This window comes from Periophthalmus magnuspinnatus, chromosome 21 (genome assembly GCF_009829125.3).
Source record: "Periophthalmus magnuspinnatus isolate fPerMag1 chromosome 21, fPerMag1.2.pri, whole genome shotgun sequence".
Classification (NCBI taxonomy): domain Eukaryota; kingdom Metazoa; phylum Chordata; class Actinopteri; order Gobiiformes; family Gobiidae; genus Periophthalmus; species Periophthalmus magnuspinnatus.
In genome coordinates, this window is record NC_047146.1 from 5,095,809 (window position 1) to 5,118,812 (window position 23,004).

Sequence of the window (23,004 nt, forward strand, 5' to 3'; positions counted from 1 at the left end):
GCACTCCTGTTTTTGTTTTAAAATTAGAATAAAACATCTCTCCTGGTCTTATTTTTTGCCCAAATGCGCAGGATTTAAACAGGAATAGACCTTGTGGTAATTGTTGTAGTAATAATAATAATGATAATATAATAATAATAATGATAATAATAATAGCCTAAATCCTGTTCATGTTTGATACTTTTAACATGTGCAACAGAACAGAGACAGCTCCTTTGAGATTTTGGTCCATGCATGTCCATGTCCATGCGCGCTCCAGTGCCTTTTACGCGCGTCTCTGTCAGCGGCTCTCCACCTGTCAGCGCGTCCAGATCTCTCCCTCTCGCAGCTCATTGGCCGATCCACGCGTCACTCAAACGTTTTCTCCTGGTTTGTGGGCGGGGCGCAGTCGAGGGACGGAGGTAGAGGAGGCGCTGGGGGCAGAGGCGGCGCGGCGGCTGTCAGTTGTGTTCCTTTTTTTTTTCCTCGTCAAAAGTCTGTAGTTGTGGCTGCTGTTGATGAGTCTCGTGGATGAGTTTCAGTTTTGACTGATGTGCAGCGCGCGCGCGTGGAGCCTCCTCGTCTCTGGAACCCGCGTGAAACCGACAAACTTCTGTTCTCCTCCTGCGCTTTGTTGACACTGATATGTTTTGGTGCCAGGTTCGGTGATTTTTGGCTCGTTTTGGGACTGGCTCGTGGATAGACAGGTGCATTGACAAAGTGTTCGCCTCTGCCACACGTTCTGGTTCACCTGGATTTTGTGTTCACGCGCGTCGTGCCTTGAAACAGTCGGGGGGGGAAAAAAGGAACTGGACTTGTTGCGCCTAAGGAGAGCGCACGAGTTTCCATCCAAGTTGGTGCTGTACCTGCCCGTGCGCAGTGTTCCGCTCTGATTTGGACGGTTCCACCACAGCGGGGATGGTCTGTGCGGGTCAGACGTAGCCCCCCAAAAAAACCTCCAGCAGCTCTGCGCGCAGTCAGCGTGAGATCCAGCTCACAAACGCCGAAACTGGGTCGGTTTATTTCCTCCAGTCAGACAGAAAACGGGATGTAGGAGACGCGTGTTTTGTGGCATCCATGCACAGGCGAGGAAAACTTTCTCTGCTTCGACCAGTTCATTCATTTCCCCGCGCGTAAACAGAGAAGAAGCCCCGCAGCCCACTTCCAGTCAACATGTCTGAGCGCGATGGCTTTGGAGACGGGCTGTGCAGCGATGGAGCGCCAGACTGTATCCCGCCCAGAGCGTCCCGCGGCCGGAGGAGCGGGGTGATCGTCCCCGGGGGCGGACAGGACACGGACACCATCCTCCTGGAGTCCGTGAAAGCAGCCCCACGCAGGAGCAGCATCATAAAGGTACAGATTTAAGCCACACGTGCGACTGGCAGCTGTTTTGTGAGATGATTTCAGAAGCGTAAACATGGTTTCTGCTCATTAATCTCTCGAGATGTTAATCCAAAATTGCCGTGCGTGACTTTACGCACCCCTCACGCAGTTCCAATGTAGATTTGTGCTGTTATGAAATAGATTTTGCATTCTCAGTGGATTGGGCAGAGTTAGTTGGTGGAAAGATATTTGTGATTTGCAATTTTTGTCAGCAGGAGCGGCGCCAGGGGGGGCTTGGGGGGGGCCCTAAACTCTACTAGAATGACCCATACTCCCTCATAGCTCCCTTAAAGATTTCCCCCCATTTTCACAGCACATCCTATTTCAACTTAAAATGCAAAAATGGCAACTGAAGTGTTCAAAACGAGACTACAAGAAACAAATGTATAAATAAATTTGCCCCTGTAATGATTTTTGTAAAACCTAACGACATTTCACACTTGTTTAAAACAGCGAAGCAAAAATGTTAGTTTTTGACATGTTAAGTGAACCCCCACATGGAAAACCTTAGGGCCCCCTTAGCTCCTCTACCCCAAAATTATCTAACGCTGCCCCTGTTTGTCATCAGTACTGCGGAGAGGAGTAGTGGGTGTTGTGAGCTCTACTTTTGTCATTTTTGTCACATGAAATCCTCACACACATCCAATACCATCTGGTTGTAGCCTTATTTAGCAGTAATATCTGTTGGCCTATATACGTTTTTCAATCTAATAATAATCTATAATCTTCCCAGTTATGAAATATGCACATGGAAACAGTTCTGAATTGGCAGTTGGGTTGCACAAAAACTCCCACATGTCTAGGAAAGGTTTGTGTGTGCACGGGGAGGGTCACTCGTTTTGCACACATCCCATCTCCGAATATAAAGAATCGGTTGTATCGGCCGGAGGGACCTCTTACCTCGAGGCCACGGGGGCGGACGTCATCGTGACTTGATGTTTTTCCACGCTGACCGGTGCTCATGTTGCGGATCAGGGCACCACACAAACGCCCGCACAAACACAGCAGGGCCCGAGGAGAGGGACCGGAGACGGGATCATGTTTTTTTGGGGGCGGGATCACGCGGGGCCATCCTTGGGTTTCACGTGTAACTGGACGGATCCTCTCCGCTCGTCCGCTTCAGGTCGAGTGTCACCTGTCCAGGGAATTCAATTAACGCGACCAGATGGGATTGAGATGGCAACCGGATGGACAGCTGTGATGATTGACACGTGGGGTTAATCATCACAGCTCATATGCTTTTTTTTTTTTCTTTTATAACCGTTGCCGATACCAATATCAGTCAATCTCTAATGGAGTTTAGTCTGTATAAAGAAGTGGACGCCTTTTCCCACCTGCACCGTTGGTTTAGCAGGGAGCGGGCCCTTAGCAACGCTGTCAATCAAACCTGTTGCTAACGCCAGAGGGAGTGACCCGCCTGTTATTAATGTTCATATCTTGATTTACAGAGACAATAGTGAAATAAAAACCCCAGGATCAAGTAGAGCGGGTTTATACAAACATGGGCGGCTAGCAGGTTAGCCATGTCCATTTATACCGTCTGTGTTTGTATTTAAATCAGCTGGTCCCAATACAAAGACACATATTTTAGTGCCATGGAAATTCGGGTGTTTGGTCTCACGTCTTTACTGTGTTGTCGGATAGAAATTGAGTCAGTCCTGTTTTTATCAAAGTCCCACGAAGGCACTGAGACAGTATAGTGCCCACATTATGATTTAAATTAATTCTAGTTTTATTATTAAAGAAGACATACTGTGCTTGTGTCTGCTATACATGCAATATTCATCTAAATCTATTCAATAAAAGAAACAAGTCCGCTGTGGTGTCCAATGGGAGCTGATGTCGCCTCAAACGTCATGACCACAAAGCGCCGCATGCTGTCAGCGCCCCCTATGGGATAGCTAAAGATCACAGTAGAGCAGCACTTTTTTTTTTTTCATTTGTACTAAAATGACGACGCGACGCTACCGAATCCTACGAGTATCACCAATTAAGAAAAAAAAAACTGGAGAAGGAAGTGCGTACGTCACAGTGGGCGTGTCACAGTGGGCGTGTCACAGTGGGCGTGTCACAGTGGGCGTGAGATTAAAGATTACTCAAACATGAATCACTCCAAATGTACTTTCAGAGGCTCGATAAGAAACAACTAGAACATGGATAAAGCTCTGAAAAGTCCATTTTGCAGAATTGCTCTGATTTAAGCCATAAAATCTCTTCATATCTCACTGAGATAAGAGCTGTACTGGAATGAACTGCTTGTTTAGACGGTGAAGTCACCAAAAGTCAACTGTATATCAAAGACGCTTTACTTTCTCATAATAAGTCCCCGTGTTTATGTATTTATCGAAGCACTTTTAGTTTCCAGAATGTTTTGCCTCTCAAACGCAATGCATTGTGGGGCAGTGAGTCAGAGCCCCATCTGGAAGAACACTGAGCCCTTTGACAGCTGAGGAAGTGGAGGAGAGGACGGAGGAGAGGACAGAGGAGATGCTGATGCCAGTGACAGCCCCGGTCAGCGGTGACAGAGCTCACTGCAGTGTCTCAGACTGAGCCGATGTGTTAAGAACCACGCAGAATCATGTGTCAATCAAGAGAGTCCAGGTCCAAACACACACACACACACCGGACTCTACCACAGACTGTATATATAAATGGACATAGCTAACCTGCTAGTTGCGTGTTCTAAAAAACAGGAAGTGAACATGTGCGCGCTTCCGGCTCCATCAACTCTGGCTCCATTTCACTTTACATTGAAAAACTGTATCTCCTCTCTCTGTACCTGCTGCTGTTAGACTTGTCATTTTGGTCTTAAATGTTCATATTAACCCGCTCTACATGATCCTGTTTTTTTTTTTTTCCCGCTGTTGTGTCTGTAAATCAAGATATGAACCTTAATAACAGACCAATCTTAGTCCACTTCTTTACACAGTCCATGGTCTTTACTGATTTGTTTAAAGCCGTACGTGTGTTCTGGGACTAAACGTGAACTAGTGTTTCGTTTATTTCTTTAAAAAACTGTTGGTGTGTGTGGGAGTGTGTGTGTTGGCAGTGTGTCTTTTCAGCTGATGTAAAAACCATTTGCTGTCATGACCCTGTTCTTGAATCGAGTTTATTATGTCGTTCAAACAAGTGTGAATTCGACCAGGGTCATCAGCCAATGTTCTGTTTGATCTGGACCGAGAACATCGATATTTAAATCAGCAGACTCAGCCGGTAGAGCGTTTGTCCGCTGATCCGCAGGTTGTGGGTTTGAGTGTTGCTCCACAGGTTGGCGATGCGATTCCAGCTCCCCAAAGTTGGATGCCATTGTCGTGTCCTTGGGCAAGACACTTCACCCACCTCGCCCCCAGTGTCTGTGTACTCTGTGGTGTGAATGTGTCTGAGTGGGTGAGTGGTTGATTTTTAGCCTTGAAAGTGGAAAAGCGCCATATAAAAATGTGACTATTTACCATTTTATAAAGTAGAGTTGTCTATGGCAACCTTGAAAACGAAAACTGGAAGAAAATATTTATGAACACTCGGAAGAAAAAAAAAATACTAAGATAAAGTTGAATCACAAGTTTGCCCCCAGCGCTGATAAAACGTGTTCATTTATTACGTGGCTGATCGCATTTGTCAAATACAGTATTTCACAGGTGTACGGAAACACCCCGAAAACACCGTTTAAAAACATCCTTAAACACCCTATGAATGTCCTAAAAACACCTTAAAACATCCTAGAAACACCTTAAAACATCTTTAAAAACATCCTTTTAACACCCTGAAAAAAAATTCTAAAGCACCTTAAAACATCTTGAAAAATCCTAAAAACATCTATAAAACACCCTATTAATGTCCTAAAACACCTTAAAACAGCCTGAAAAAAACATCCTAAAACACCTTAAAAACATCCTTAAAATAGCCTGAAAACCATCCTAAAAACACCTTTTAAAACATTCTAAAAATGCCCTAAAAAAGCATCCCAAAAACATCTTAAAACATCCTAAGCACATTCTAACACATCTGAAAACATTCTACAAACATCCTAAAATACTTAAACCATTCTAAAAAGTCCTTAAAGTACCCTAAAAACACCCTGAAAAAGCATCCCAAAAACACCTTAAACCATCCTGAAAACACCATAAAAACATCCTTAAAACATCCTAGAACACTCTGAAAAAACATTCTAAAAACGTCCTCAAAGTACCCTGAAAACACCGTTAAAAAGCATCCCAAAAACACCTTAAAACATGCCTAAAACACCCTATTAATGTCCTAAAACACCTTAAAACAGCCTGAAAAAACATCCTAAAAACATCCTATGCATTTCCTAAAACACCTTAAAAACATCCTTAAAATAGCCTGAAAACCATCCTAAAAACACCTTTTAAAACATTCTAAAAATGCCCTAAAAAGCATCCCAAAAACATCTTAAAACATCCTAAGCACATTCTAACACATCTGAAAACATTCTACAAACATCCTAAAATCCTTAAACCATTCTAAAAATTCCCTAAAGTATCCTAAAAACACCCTGAAGAAGCATCCCAAAAACACCTTAAACCATCCTGAAAACACCATTAAAAACATCCTAAAAACATCCTAGAACACTCTGATAAAAACATTCTAAAAACGTCCTCAAAGTACCCTGAAAACACCGTTAAAAAGCATCCCAAAAACACCCTAAAAACATCCCTAAAACACCCTATTAATGTCCTAAAACACCTTAAAACAGCCTGAAAAAAACATCCTAAAACATCTTGAAAACATCCTTAAAATAGCCTGAAAACCATCCTTAAAACATTCTAAAAATGCCCTAAAAAAGCATCCCAATAACATCTTAAAACATCCTAAACACATTCTAACACACCTGAAAACATTCTACAAACATCCTAAAATACTTAAACCATTCTAAAAAGTCCCTAAAGTATCCTAAAAACACCCTGAAAAAGCATCCCAAAAACACCTTAAACCATCCTGAAAACACCATAAAAACATCCTTAAAACATCCTAGAACACTCTGGAAAAAACGTCCTCAAAGTACCCTGAAAACACCGTTAAAAAGCATCCCAAAAACACCTTAAAAACATCCTTAAAACATCCTATAAACAGCCTAAACTAAAAACACCCAAAAACACCACACCACTGCACCAGAGCCAAACGCTATGGGTGACATCACATTTACTTTGTCAACTTTTTTTTTTTATACAGTCTATGATTCACATCCATAACATTTTTTTAAACTGTCAGCAACTTTAACAATTCTCATGATATAATTGATAATCCCGACACTCGTGCATAGTTCAGATCTTTTTAGAGGGACCACCTAAACTGCAGCTTGGAGACTCCTTTGACATCTCCTATTACTAAAACAACACACTCCAGCGCTTTCTCTCACACACAGCCCTGTTTGTTCAGCTCCCCCCATTGCAACACACATGCAGGTAATTAGGCCCGTGGAGCAGTCTGGGCACACGGCTCGAGTAATGGCATCACCAGCTGAACGCCGTCCCAACGAGCCTCTGAACGTGTGCGTGCTGGAGCTAATTCGCGTAATCAACATCGCAATCAGCATCGGCTCTGCTTGCGTCGCGGTTTGAGCTGTTGTTGACGTTCGAGCGGCTCTCAGACGTCGGGGTAACGGCAGTCAGACAGAACGCACCGGCCGCCCAGTCTATGGTTATTATCGTTTAAGTGGAATATGAGCCCGCGATGCAAAGAACTGAAGAAATGAAGAAGAAGTAGAAGTAGTTTGAGTGTAGACAAAAATCAAACAAAGAAAGACTTGAGATAGAAGGCAGATGGAACGTTAAGACGACTGAAAACAAACTTGTCATAATGGTCTACTTCAGTTTCAAACCTGATTTCAATACTAAGAAGGCAGCTTGATACCATAGACTATGTATGTAAATGGACGTAGCTAACGTGCTAGCTGCCGCATTCCAAACAGGAAGTGATCACGGGCGCACTTCCAACTTTATCGACTCTGCCAACCCGCTTTACGTGATCCTGCGTTTTTTGTTTCACTTTTTGTGTCCGTAAATCAAGGTATGAACATTAATAACAGACAAATCAGGCGCCTCCTTTCCCCGAGGAGCTAGCGTTAGCGACAGGTTTGATTGACAGTGTTGCTAAACGCGCGCTCCCTGCTAAACCAGTGATGCAGGCAGGAAGGGGCGTTACCTTCATCGGTCTTGCTGCGGATTGGATCTTTGGTTGCTATGACACTCGTTATGAGAACCCTGCTCCAAATTAGCCGCTATAAATGCTAGCCTCGATGAGCTTCTTTATACAGTCTGTGGTTTGAACAATACTCATTTTCTCTGCCCCCGTTTGTATTAGATATTTTAAACCTATGTAATGTCGTGATGTCATCTGATGTCGTGTTTGTTTTGGAAGTTGTCAAAGCTCAAACATCTTCTCACCTTTTGTCCTGCAATGCCACAAATAACTCTCCAGCTTTTTTCATTCAATAAGAAAATATATTGGTGCCTATGACCTTTACCGATATTGTAGATAAATTATGCAAGGGAAACTTTACCAAAACTTTGCAGATCACACTAACAATTTGACCTTCTGTAATCGGAACTCCCTCATTCCGATGGCAGCCGCAATAAGTTCTGTGAGCAGCTAGCTAGCTCGCTATGTCTCAAAGCTAACAGTCACTTTTATTCAAATCATAAAACATCCAATAAACAAAACAAACAAATGTATTAAAATAAAAAAATAAAAAACCCTACCCAATTGTTTTTATATGTATAGTACTTTAGTTTGTATTTAGCATTAGCGTTAGCATTGAGACACAAACATCCCTTTCTATACAGGGAGATTCACTGTTGGTGCAGTAATAGTAAAAAAAACAAACAAACAAACAAGGGAACTGCATAGACCATGATCCTTTGCTATTTCAGTGCAGACTACATGAAGAAATAAATCTTATGTCTTTGGATTATAACAGAACTAAAGGATAACTAAATGATGTTAGTTGTCAAGACATTTTAAAAGGAAAAAGTGGCATATTCACAATTAATCTTGCAATAAATATCGTACCGTGAGATTTGGATATTGTTACATCCTTAATCTACCCGCAGCTCCCCTGTCCACTGCCTCATCTTTAAATATTTATTCATTTTAGCGTGACTCAGCAAAAACAGAGATAAAACTGGACAGGAAGTAGTGACGCTGACAGGAAGTAGTGACGCTGACGCTAACAGGAGGTCGTGACGCTAACAGGGGGTCGTGACGCTAACAGGGGGTCGTGACGCTAACAGGGGGTCGTGACGCTAACAGGGGGTCGTGACGCTAACAGGGGGTAGTGACGCTAACAGGGGGTAGTGACGCTAACAGGGGTTAGTGACGCTAACAGGGGGTAGTGACGCTAACAGGAGGTAATGACGCTAACAGAGAGGTTGAGGGTGCTGTTGTTATTAAACTTTTTTTTTTAAATATATATATATATATATTTCAATTGACGAGCCTACTTTTTCTTTTTCCTTTCTGGCCAATGCTCATCTCGGGGCATCTGGTCTTTTACGGCGGCTCCAGGAAAGCTTCACATTCATATTAACCGGGACTTAACGAGACATTAAACCTAATCACATTACATGCATTTAGCCTGGGTTCTATTAATTCTGTCCCACTGTCCAGTCGCACTGACCTCATTACAGTATAAACAAGATGGATTCTAGTTCCGGGGTAAATGCTCGGTCTGTATCAGTATTTGCGCCTGTCTGCGATGGGGGAGTATATTTAAAATCCAGGCTAAAGTAAAGTTCTTTCTTTTCATTTGAATATGTTAAGCTTGAGCCGTCTTCATTAGCATTACAGGTCCGACAGAAGGCATGCTGGGAGTGCTGCGTCAGACCTGGGGAGTGGGTCTGGTTTAACAATATTGCTCTGAAACACACACAGACACACGGGGAACCTTTTTTACACATGTTTAACACACAAACCCTGCATATTTAGGCTTGGTTCTTGTCTCAAACTGAAAACGCACTGTTCCACCTTGTGATGTCATCAAGTACTAATACAGGAAGTGCTCCGTTGTGTTTTTAAACTCCGTGCCCCTTCATTTCTAGAATCATTTGGATCATTTCAGCTAATCTGGAATTGCCAATCTACTACTGAACTAAAGGTAAAAGGAGCTGTTCACTTGAAAACTACCACTTGATGACATCACGAGGTGGAACGGAGCATTTTTGAGTTTTGGAGATGTAACAGACTAATAATAAAGTGCTAATCAAACATGTGTGAATGAAACAAAACAAGTCCCGGTCTGTTTTTGAGCAATATAACACGACTTAACGCTCACAAGAGTCAGTTTTATCTAATATCGGCTCTTTTTAAATCACGCCGTCAACCTGATTTTTGTCCCCATACGGCTGGCGGTTCTGCATGACTTGAGTGTGTGTAGACAGATTTTCGTCCCCACACTGTGACGAATACGCGCCCACACACAGGTATAGTCAGGTTTAGTGGAGCGGACTCTCGGGGGGGAGCGTGGTTTGGACGTGTGGCTGACAGCTCTGCGTGTTGCCTGACTGCTTTAAGCCCCTCCCATCGCCGCTGCTGTTGTGTTTGGAGACTGGAGCATGCACCCTGGCATCCGAAAGCCTCGTGTCCAGACAGGGACTGCACACACGGATATAAATGGCCTGTTTAGTCTCTTCGATGTACTAGTTATAGGCGGAGATGAAACAAAAAAGGAAATGTCAGGACGTCGTATCGTCAAAAGCCTCACAATAATATCATGGGCCAACACATTATATGGAATTACAAGTGTCTTTGGTTAAAATTTACTGTTATGGTTAAACTAAACAGAGGGAACTACATAGACCATGATCCTTTGCTCTGTTTACATCGCAGTTCTTTGGATTATAACAGAACCAGCGTATCGTCAAGGCATTTTAAAAGTGGTCCCTCGTTTATCGCGGGGGTTATGTTCCAAAAATGACCCGCAACAGGTAGAAAGTTTAATTTTTTACAATTATTATATGTATTTTAAGGCTGTAAAACCGCCCACCACACAGTTTATACACTTTTCTCACACAGGCGTTAACGTTTGCTTATTTTTTAAAGTCTACGAAGGTTTGAACTTTGTGTTTAAACAAGAGAGAAATGTGAGAACAGTATTATAGAATGAAACCAAATACTATACTGTACTATAAATAAAAATGACAGCTTTTAGAAATACTGTGACAAATTTAACTTTAATGATCAACCTATGGGATTGGAAACATAAGAAATGATTAATAGTGACTCAGGCGTATTTCACAGTTCCTCTGACCGCGCCTCTTCGTCCTGGCACCGCTCCACAGTCACTGATCCACAGAGCTAAAGCAGATCCCGTCCTTACGATGGTCTTGCTGCGGGAAGTTACAACCCTTTTTGCATCCTGGTTAAAACTTATTGCTGCTGTCGTCCTTATATTTTTTTCCTCCTTCTTTACATGACGAAACAAAGATTAATTTATTTCCGTGATGGCGCCCCCTACAGCTGTATAACTTCTACCGTCCCTCAGCATGTCCATGTCCTGCTTAAATAGACCGACACCACAGGACAGTTACAGCTCGTCTTTATTCAACAACTTCACTCTTGTTACATTTTTATCACTGCGCTCCTCAAATGTGCTGTACCGCAACAATAAGTAGGAACCAATATTATTATGAAGAAAGTAAATAATGTGTCCAACATAATATAATAAATATGATTCATTGTTAATAAAATAAGCACAAATAATAAACAAAATACTAATGACCCAAATAAATGTTAATCCGCGAAACAGCAAGACCGCGAAAGGTGAACCGCGATATAGCGACGGACAACTGTACTACAAAATGTTCTGTTTCCCATATAACAGTCGTCATTTCTTGTAATCACAGAAAACTCAGACCTAACAGTTACATTTTGTTCAAGGCCGCATTTATTTATTCACAATAGCCTCTTTTAGACTCTGCGTTAGACTCTTTTAGACTCTGCGTTAGACTCTGCGTTAGACTCTTTTAGACTCTACGTTAGACTCTGCGTTAGACTCTTTTAGACTCTGCATTAGACTCTGCGTTAGACTCTGAATTAAATTCTGCATTAGACTCTTTTAGACTCTGCGTTAGACTCTGCGTTAGACTCTTTTAGACTCTGCGTTAGACTCTGCGTTAGACTCTTTTAGACTCTACGTTAGACTCTGCGTTAGACTCTTTTAGACTCTGCATTAGACTCTGCGTTAGACTCTGAATTAAACTCTGCATTAGACTCTTTTAGACTCTGCGTTAGACTCTTTTAGACTCTGCATTAGACTCTGCGTTAGACTCTGAATTAAACTCTGCGTTAGACTCTTTTAGACTCTGCATTAGACTCTTTTAGACTCTGGGTTAGACTCTGTGTTAGACTCTCTTAGACTCTGCGTTAGACTCTTTTAGACTCTGCGTTAGACTCTTTTAGACTCTGCGTTAGACTCTTTTAGACTCTGCGTTAGACTCTGCGTTAGACTCTGCATTAGACTCTGCGTTAGACTCTGAATTAAACTCTGCATTAGACTCTTTTAGACTCTTTTAGACTCTGCGTTAGACTCTTTTAGACTCTGCATTAGACTCTTTTAGACTCTGGGTTAGACTCTGTGTTAGACTCTCTTAGACTCTGTGTTAGACTCTGTGTTAGACTCTCTTAGACTCTGCGTTAGACTCTTTTAGACTCTGCGTTAGACTCTTTTAGACTCTGCGTTAGACTCTTTTAGACTCTGCGTTAGACTCTGCGTTAGACTCTGCATTAGACTCTGCGTTAGACTCTGAATTAAACTCTGCATTAGACTCTTTTAGACTCTTTTAGACTCTGCGTTAGACTCTTTTAGACTCTGCATTAGACTCTTTTAGACTCTGGGTTAGACTCTGTGTTAGACTCTCTTAGACTCTGTGTTAGACTCTGTGTTAGATTCTGCTTTAAATTTTGCTGTTTTCCTTTAACCCGACTGTACAATAAAGATCTACAGAACGATTCCCGAGCCTCTCCGCCCGTTCTTCATACAACAGAACATAAACCGACATATATTCACAATTATGTCAGCCTTCACAAAATATCACAATAAATATCGTACCGTGAGACTTGGATGTCTTCGCCCACAGCGTTCGGCTCCGGTCAAATGAAGCTCATCGAGGCTAACAGTTATAGCGGCGAATTTGGAACAGGAAGTGCGCACATGATCACTTCCTGTTTGTAACGCGGCGGCTAGCAGGTTAGCTACGTCAGTTTATATATACAGTCTATGGTATTTAGATGTAAATACGTTTTATTAAAGGGATTTGGTTTGATTTTGGATTCTATGTTTTTTTTCCAGCCACATTTTTGTGCCAGTCCCAAGCACAAATAAAAAGTCATTTTCATAACTCAGAATAATGGAAACTTTCAACATAGCCCATGTCCTACCTCGTGTTTGCCCAGATTTACCAACACTCAAATCTCAGGCTGATTGTGAAAACCAGAGTGCTGCATTTTACTGAGTGGGTTGATGTTTTTTGGTACAAATTCATGTGGCCTTTTCATGTTCAGAGTTTTGTGAAGGTAAAACTGAACAGTGTGAGTCAGAGCTCGTGCGGCGACGCCTTTGTTCTGATCACAGCTCGTTTTGAAACCTGGACGTTACCAGATCGAGCTTTTCAGCTTTACTTTTCAGTCCTGTTCAGAAATGAAGTGGAGAAAGTACAGATACTGCTCTCAAATGTAGTAGAGTAAAAGTAAAAAGTACACACTGTAATATGTACTTAAGTAAAGCACACCTAAAATGTATATTTAAGTACAGTACTTAACTACTTTTACTTGGTTATGTTCCACCACTGTATTAGCCTATACCTTACTACTACTACTCTCACCTATTACAACCACCACCTACTACTACTACTACCACCTTCTACTACTACCATTACTACTACAACTACAGCTAATGCCTCCTCCTCCTCCTCCTACTACTATTACTACTACTACTACTACTTTATACCTACTACCACCACTACTGTTACTTCGTCCCTCAGTTTCATGTGCTCTGCAGTGACGGGGCTGATGGGACAGATGCTGATATTTATCGTCGTCCGTGTTCTTCTGGAGCTTTGTGTTTTCTTTGTCGAGCTCCATCGATAAGTTTTGGGTCACAGCTGGAGATTGTCTGAGTGTTGAGTCATGTCGATGTGGAAACAAGTCCCACATTAAAAAGACATTCAGTTTGAACGTCTGATTGTTTTTTACTGTGATGTCTTTGTTTTGTTTGTTTAATCTGAGCGCCACAGGACGTCAAGTCCACGAACATCTACATGTGTTTAAAGGTTTAGACGTTTAGAGGGAAGAAAGTGGGATTTAAAGAGTGTTAGATCAGAGTGTGTGTGTGTCTCTGTGTGTATGTGTTGTGTGTGTGTGTGTGTGTGTGTGGGCTGGTGAGATTGATGGACAACATGAGTGTGATACTTTTCAGAGTGTATTTTCTTGTTAAACAGATCTGTGTGGTTAGAAATCCTTGGTTGAAAATGTTGGTTGAGGTGTTCAGGGCTGGACTCAAGCTCAACGTCTGAGAGCTTCTGTGTGAATCATAGACTGTGTAAAGAAGTGGACTGAGTGAGTGCGACGTCGCCCACAGGGTTCAACTCTAGACAAATGAAACTCAGCGAGGCCAGAGCAGTTATAGCGGCTAATTTGGAGCTGAGTTACATATATGGAGTTCCAAGTATCATAGCAACAAAAGAGCCAATCAGGAGCGAGGCTGTTGAAGGTAACGCCCCTTCACACCTGCAACGCTGATTTAGCAGGGAGCAGGCACTTAGCAATGCTGTCAATCAAACCTGTTGCTAACGCCAGCTGGAGCGACCTCAGAGAAAGAAGGCGCCTGATTTGTCTGTTATTAATGTTCATATCTTGATTTACAGACACAATAGTGAAATAAAAACCCCAGGATCACGTAGAGCGGGTTAATACGAACATTTAAGACCAAAATGACGAGTCTGACAGCAGCAGATACAGAGAGAGGGGCCACAGTTTCTCAACGTAAAGTGAATTGGAGCCAGAGTGGATAGAGCCGGAAACACGCCCATGCTTACTTCCTGTTTGGAACACAGCGGCTAGTGCGTTAGCTATGTCTATTTATAGAATATGTCCATGGGTTGAACACAGTGATGATGGATTTTGAAAAACACATTTGTAGTTGTGGGGTGTGTTTCATGTAAATGCACTGGTACTTCAGGCCAAATGAGGTTTTAAGTCGTGTATATGTGGATTAGGCAGAGATTTGAACCCTCTGTTTAAACTTTATATTAAGGACGCACTAATCCAACACTGAAAATGGGTCAGCTTCCAAATATCGGTTCTGTCAATATCCCGGCTAGACATATACATCAATGTAATGAGACTATTTACAGATCATAGTCGCCCAGAAAGTCTCATAATGTTTGATCTTTTATTTACACAAACGTATTCTGTCGTTACCTGAGAGATGCGTAACAGCTACGTAACGCATTTAGATCAGTTTTATCTTATTTTTCTCTGTGTTTTAGGACATAAACCTGCAGATTCTTAACGCTGTAGCATCAGAGTGGGCATCGTGACTGAAAAGCCTGGATCCCTTCTTTTTATGACTTCAATACTAAACTATTTCTATCTCATTTAGCGCCCAATCGCTCCAACAACCAAAACAGTTCTGCGTATGGATAACGTCTGGTGCCATATGGAACACTGTGCTAATATTAGCCTCACTGTTTTGACTGAGGACCACAGACCACACGGCGTTGCTCCCGGGCCGTATTATTTTGCTTTAAAACATTTACAACCCGTAGAAGATTATCACAAGTCGTCACCATAGTCCAGGGGCGTCAAACTCATTTTCACAGAGGGCCACATCAACAAAATGGTCGCGCTCAAAAGGGCCAGATGTAACTTTAAGACAGTATAAATGTAACTAAATGTAACCGAATGTAATGCAAAATAAATGCAACTACTTTTTAATCTTGTTAATTAACCGTTTCTATATTTATTACTTATTAAAGTTATAAATATTGCATATGAATTTGCATAGAAATGAAAAAATGTCTGTGTAACTATGTATCTCCTGATAAACTGACATTTTAAGACAGTCGTACCTTTTAATTTACCTTGTCACGGGCCACATAAAATGACATGGCGGGCCAGATTTTGCCCACGGGCCTTGAGTTTGACGTATGTGACTAAGTGTGACGTCACCCACAGCGTTCGGCTCCAGTTAAATGAAGCTCACCATGGCTAGAACACTTACAGCGGCGAGCTCCATGATCGCAATTTCAACCGCAAGTGTCATAGCAACCAAAGAGCCAATCCAGAGCGAGGCTGAAAAAGGTAACGCCCCCTACCCACTTGGCAACGCTGTCAATCAAACCTGTTGCTAACGCTAATGGGAGTGACCTCAGGAAAAGAAAGCGCCTGATTTGTCTGTTTTTAACGTTCATAACTCGATTTACAGACGCAATAGTGAAATAAAAACCCCAGGATCACGTAAAGCGGGTTGAAACGAACATTTAAGACCGATTTCGTAATACGGCGGCTAGCGGGTTAGCTATGTCCATTTATATATACAGTCTATGTCCTTGATGCTTTCGATGTTTCTTGGAGCAGTGAGTCGTCGAGGTTCACGTCACAGCCCAGAGCAGGAGTTTATTTGTTTAAGACCCAGTTTATTTTGGTACTTTCTCCAGACGCGGTGCCATGTGGACTTCTTCTCTTTCTTCTTCTCCTTCTTCTCCTTCTACTTCTTCTTCTTCTGCCCTTTTCCCATCTGCACAGCCTCACCACACGCCCCAAACACTTTTGTCATTTGCCCCCCCTCCTCCTTTTCAAAGTCCTCGCTAATGCTAATGTTGTTCTCTCCTGGAAGCTAATGCTAACAATGTTACGTTTGTTATGGTACGGACATTGGTGCCAGTGTCGCCCGTCTCCTGGCGCTGTGGTGTCGCCCAGCTGCAGGTCAGGAGCTTATCAAAGAACAAGGAGAGCCACACACAAAGAGATCTGTTACAAACGCTGGCTTTGGGACAAATTTGAAGAAACAAAGCACAAATAATCTAATCTAAGACAGTACTTTGTGGATCCACGAGGGTAAACGAGCGGCGTGACGACTCGGCTACAACACAGGAAGTCTTTGAAGTGAAGATCTCGAAGCACAAACAGTTACACAACATTTGCCAAAAGTTGAAAGTTCAAAGAAATGTTATCTGTTTCCATTGTTACAGTTTTTACTCAGAAATAGAACCTAAAGAGCTAATTTTACGCCGTTTTCTGATCTATGTTCTAACGCACAATCCCTGCATATTTAGGCTGAGTTCTTCTCTCAAACCGAAAACACTCTGTTCCACCTTGTGATGTCATCATGTGGTGATACAGGAAGTGCTCTATTGTATTTTTAAACTCCACACATCTTCACTCGAATCATTTGGATTGGATTTCAGCGCTGGAATTGCCAATCTACTACTGAACTAAAGGTAAAATGAGCCGTTAATTTGAAAACCACCACTTCATGACATCACAAGGTGGAATATGTAGACCAGGGGTGTCAAACTCAAATGCACAATGGGCCAAAAAATTAAAAAACTGAGACACATTCATGGGCTAAACTCAGTATTTATTGAAAATTGATACCGGCAGCCAGCTCTAATGCACATTTGATATGATCTCACGGGCCAAATATAATTAAACTGTGGGCCAGATTTAGCCCCCGGGCCTGAGTTTGACATGTGTGATGTAGACAGACTAATAGTAAAATGTGAGAATGAAACAAAACACAGGTCCAGGTCTGTTTTTGAGGAGCTAACAACATTATAACGTGACTTAAATCTCACAAGAGTCAATTTTGTGTAATATAGAACCTTTAAGAAATTGGACGACAGTAAATCCAGATTTCAAATAAATAAAAATCCCAAAATATTCCTCAGTGTCGTGTCTAAGTGAGGATAGATGTACAGTAAATTGTGTGTTTCCCAACCCGGAAGCGCTCCCAAGCATTGTTTTATCAAATGTTTGGAATTAGAAAAGGGAGATTAGGTATTTTTGTGTTATTAAGAAAAACATAATTAATCTTTTTGGCAAATATTATGTTTTTCTAACTGCTGGGATAACATCGAGAAAGCCAAATGCTACTTAGACTGATTAAACTAAATAACAGCGCCCCCTGCCTGTCAGATTAACGCAGTTTAAGACGAGACTGAAAACCCACCTCTTCTCCCTGGTATTTAACGCTAAACAGGATATACAGGGGTTTACTGGTGTTGTTTTACTCGAGTTGTTTTAAATACGATATAAAAATAAGTTATTCATGTTATATTGTATTTTCAGTCAGTCAGTTTGGGTTTTTTTTAAGTTAAGGTCAATAAAATAAAGCTTGAAAACAAGACACAAATACCTAAAACATAAAACAAAGGTCATATCCATAGACTCTATATATAAATGGACATAGCTAACCTGCTAGCCGCCGCGTTCCAAACAAGAAGCGATCACGACTGTGGCTCCTCTCTCTGTAACTGCTGCTATCAGACTCGTCATTTTGGTCTTAAATTGTTCGTATTAACCCGCTCTACGTGATCCTGGGGTTTTTATTTCACTATTGTGTCTGTAAATCAAGATATGAAAATGAATAACAGGCAAATCAGGCGCCTTCATTTCCCTGAGGTCACTCCCGCTAGCGTTGGAAACAGGTTTGATTGACAGCGTTGCCAGGAAGTGGGTGTAACTTTCAACAGCCTCGCTCCAGATTGGCTCTTTGGTTGCTATGATACTCGCGGTCGGAATTCCTAATATGCAAATTGGCCACTATAACTGCTCTAGCCTCGATGAGCTAAATTCGGAGCCGAACGGCGTGGATGACATCACACTTCTTTACACAGTTTATGGTCAGAACCTCCCAACCCCCGCCAGTACAGCACGGCCCATGTACTGCAGGCTCCACCCCTTTTTCTTCTTTTTTTCTTTTTTCCATTATTAATAACACTTTAAGTCACCAGTTTTACCCTTTCCTCACTCAGTTTATATTTATGGGCAAATCCAGACTGATCTCTGTGTGTTTTTTATACAGATCGATATCCGTCTGGTTCCTTGTTCTCCGTCGCGCCCGGTCAAACGTGATCGTCCAATCAGATCCGTTTATTTCAGTGACGCGTGTGAAACGAAGGAGCTCATTGGTCTCCTGTGATTTACAAATAAAATCACATTTCTCTCACGTCAGATTAACAGAGTTTAGGCTTTGCTCATTGATTCTGCAGAAATCCGCCATGTTTTTCAGCCCGTGTGGTGTTTTTTTTGGTTGTATTTTTCCGATACGGATAAACCACGCATGTCCCCGATTGGCTAATCCACCTGTCAATCATGCCCATCTGAAAACAGAGATTTAGAAAAGACCAGACTCTCATCTTCCTCTCATCAGAAAGTGTTGAATTAGCGTGCGTTCTCAGTCCCGGGCGACATGTTTATTATGTTCATGTGCAGCACTCATTAACAGGTCAAAGGTCACAGGTCACAAACAAGGCTCTTTTAGTTTAGGCAGGGCATTCACAAGCTGTGGCTACTACGATCATTAAATAGAATTACATAAATATTACGCTGAACATTTGGATAATCTGCAGCTGTTACACTGGCGTAGTTTTAGTGCGTACAAGTATTTCATTCATGCAGTACGAGCTTTAGCTGTAGGATGTGTTCCAACTGTTGTAGAAGCAGAAGCGGGACAGAAGTAATCGGCATTAAAGAGTCTCTAAATGACAATGTGAGAACTGACCGCTGCAAATACACTTAAGTCGGGTTTCAGTGTTCAGCGCAGTGTTCCCTCGTTTATTGCGGGGGTTACATTCCAAAACTAACCCACAATAGGCCAAATCCACGAAGTATCAACTTTATTTTTTACAATTATAAGATGTTTTTGTCTGTAAAACCCCTCACCACACACTTTATACACTTTTCTCACGCAGGCGTTAACATTTTCTCACATTTCTCTCTCGTTTAAACTCTCTCAAAGTTCAAACCTTTGCAGATTTTTAAGGAATAAGTGCAGGATTATAGAATGAAACCAAAGATCAAGACCTGTTTTCAGACCCAAACATTTGAGATATAAAAATATGAACGTTTTCCTATACAGTTGTTCTTCGCGATATTGCGGTTCACCTTATGTGGTCTCGCTGTTTCTTGGATTTTTTTTGCGCACTTTTTCATGCTTTTTTACATCGTCTGAACGTGCATTGTGTTCTGCGTCCTGATTGGCTGTTGGACTGTAGACCATTGTCCATCAGTCTCCTCCGTGCCGTGTCTCCTGTCCAGTACAGAATGTGTTCAGACAAATTTACATAAACGTTGGATCGCGGTGTGACTCTGAAGTGCTGTACGTTTGCAATTTGTTTCCTCCCTGACAAAACCCACAATGTCGATGAAACGTTCTGCACCGACAAAGACGCCGACGAAGGTTTGAACTTTGAGAGAGTTTAAACGAGAGAGAAATGTGAGAAAATGTGAACGCCTGTGTGAGAAAAGTGTATAAAGTGTGTGGTGAGGGGTTTTACAGCTGAAAACATAGAGAATAATTGTAAAAAATAAAGCTGATACTTCGCGGATTTTGCCTGTAATTGTAAAACAACAGTAATTAGCAGTAGGAGCTGTAATGTTTATGTCAAGAGTGGGATTTGAACCTCCAACTTTTGTGTCAATGGGGAAACTCTCTACTAAAAAGTCAAAAGTATATGCAGTATATCCATTTTAAGTTTTAAAATGAGCTCTTTCTCTTTCTTTTTTCGAATATATTGTCACGAGGAGGTTATCAAACCAAGCCCCAAAATGCAAAACGGGTAAATAATTATAATTTAATCAACAAAAATGGCGCTGGAGGAGAAAAAACTGATGCACCAAACCAGGAAGAGGTGAAACATGAGGCTAAAATCTGCTAAAATCCACCAAAAAACGAGGCGCAGGTTGATTAAAAACACATCAACTATAGAAACAAGGTGAACTACAACATGGAAAACAATGAAACAAAACAGGATCCATGACAAATAATGGGGTTTTCCAAAGTTTTGTCTCATCAAAACTACTTCACAATCCTCTCTGCGCGTTCATAATCTGCCGCCTCCAGTTCCAGCTCGGTTGCGGCTTCTGTAAGTGCGACTCGTGTTAACACCCCGCCTAAACTCGTCCAGGGAGGAGCCGTCGTTCTGTTTATGTCGCGTTCTGACTTCCTGTTGTGGGGCCCCCCTCTCTCTCACTACGCGCAGCTGTTTGCGTCTCCGTCAGCGCGTTCCCCGGAGACCTGCGACGGGATGGCATTTTTTGCAAACAGACACGTGTCCACAAATGTGTTCTGACGGCTCCCGAAACAGCCCCGGCGAACACGGGAGGAAGTGCGGAGTGAGCGAGGGAGGGGGAGGCGCGCTGGGGTGAATGCAGTAGTTTGTTGTTTTAACCTCGGGAGTGGAGAGATACGGGAGCAGTCCAGAGACCGCTCGGCATGCTGGGATCGTTTGGAGCGTCTTAAGAGCGAGACAGATGCTAAATGATGTAACGGATGTCTCCATAACTTCAGTGTTGAGTTTTGAATCCAGATAAGTTCTAAGCACAGCAGACGTGACTTCAGTTCAGACACGAGTTTTCGTCTGTTCATTCGGCCCGTGTCGTTCCCGTCGGCGGAGCAGTTTCACTTTGATGTAGCAGATGTACGACCGGTCAGACGTCCAGACACGCCCTCTCGTTCAGCGCTTTTGTTTCTTTATCTTTACTTTTCATATACACACAGGACACATCAGATATATGGAATTATTTAAAAAAAACAGGTTACATTTAGGATTTGAATATAAGAAACATTAGGGCTGTGTGACCAGTGGACTTGTGCGTTGTTGTGTTGTTGTTTTGTGTTGTTTGTGTTGTGTTAAGGAGCCACGGGACACAGCGGGAACTTATGGAGGCGCTGTCCGGTTAATCTCGTCCCGATCCTGGATTTGCAAAAGGCCTAAACAACATTCCAGCTTCACATGAATAAATGAAAACAACAGAGCGACATCAGAGCTCGATGTGAACTTAAATACAAGGAAAATATAAATACAGATGTAAACAAAGGCACAAATAAAAACAAAAGGACGTTTCAAAAATATATGAGGGACGCAGCGGTTAAATTGTGTAAGATTTAAATATGTGAATGATCTGATCGACCTCAGGCCTCAGACTGACCTCAGACTGACCTCAGACCACAGGCTGACCTCAGACTGACCTTGGGCTGACCTTGGGCCTCAGGCTGATCTTAGGCTGACCACAGACTGACCTCAGACCACAGGCTGACCTCAGACTGACCTTGGGCCTCAGGCTGACCTCAGACTGACCTTGGGCCTCAGGCTGACCTCAGACCAACCTCAGACCACAGGCTGACCTCAGACCACAGGCTGACCTCAGGCTGACCTCAGACCTCAGGCTGACCTTGGGCCTCAGACTGACCTCAGGCTGACCTTGGGCCTCAGACCACAAGCTGACCTCATGCTGACCTTGGGCCTCAGGCTGACCTGAGGCCCACCTTAGTCCGACCTCATGCCTCGGACCAATCTGAGGCTGACTTTGGGCTGACCTCAGGCCTCAGATTGACCTCAGGCTGACCTCAGACCGACCTCAGACCACAGGCTGACCTCAGACTGACCTCAGGCTGACCTTGGGCCTCAGAGTGACCTCAGGCTGACCTTGGGCCTCAGACCGACCTCAGGCTGACCTCAGACCAACCTGAGGCCCGCCTTAGACTGACCTCATGCCTCGGACCAACCTGAGGCTGACCTTGGGCTGACCTCAGGCCTCAGACCGACCTCAGTCTGACCTCAGACCGACCTCAGTCTGACCTCAGACCGACCTCAGTCTGACCTCAGGCCTCAGACCGACCTCAGTCTGACCTCAGACCGGTGCAGTCGCTGGGTCAGGCGCTCACTCCGTTGCCCCTGTTTTGATTTGGCAGCGCTCGGGAATTTGAGAAATGATGTTGTCTTGAGTGTGATACTTCGCTCTGACCCGAGCTTCAGCCGGGACATGACGCCGTCTCAAACATCTCCACATTTTAGCCAAACTCCATGAGCCCACCTGCTTTATACCAGCCACAAACGTCTCCCGTTCCTTTGTCTGCTCTTGTTTACATTTCGTGCTTTAGCTGACGACATCCTCATTTTTGCTGAGCTGTTGCTAGCGCGTTGCTATCCCGGGGCAGGAGGCGTGTCCGGGCCGAGGCGTCGTAACAGGCTCCTGCAGACCTCTGAACATGAGCCTCCGTATAAATGTACTTATGATCCTCTCTGAGACCGAGCGTGCGTGTTTGTCTGCTCAGGAATGCGACGCCGCTGCCAGACGGGGCTGTAGGAAGTCCCGGGCATTACATACACATACACACTTGCTGCCATGGCAACGTCTGAGAACACAAATGACACAAGCTCCGCCCCCAAATCCAGAGCCCCAAACTGCACATGTGACTATATTTGACCACATTCCTACAGAAGAGATTAACTTGAGCTGAAAAACGGTTTTCTTAAAGCCTCACTCAGTCAGACTCACAACTCATTTTTGTTCTTTCCTGATTTTTTTTCCTTAAAATTTTATGAAAATCTGACATTTAAAGGTCCCAGATTAGACTATTCTCTGATCTGTTATAACGTTTCATCGTCACAAACAGACCTG

At 42.9% G+C, this 23,004-nt stretch overlaps 1 protein-coding gene across 1 annotated transcript in view; it reads left to right on the forward strand.

Moving 5' to 3' along the window:
* The first annotated feature begins 397 nt into the window (after positions 1–397).
* Positions 398–23,004, forward strand: part of plcl1 (phospholipase C like 1) — a 123,756-nt gene continuing 101,149 nt past the window's right edge. The window contains exon 1 of the mRNA XM_033987324.2: positions 398–1,332. Coding sequence (XP_033843215.2) covers positions 1,153–1,332 — 180 coding nt within the window. The 5' untranslated portion in view covers positions 398–1,152. The remainder of the gene's footprint in view (positions 1,333–23,004) is intronic.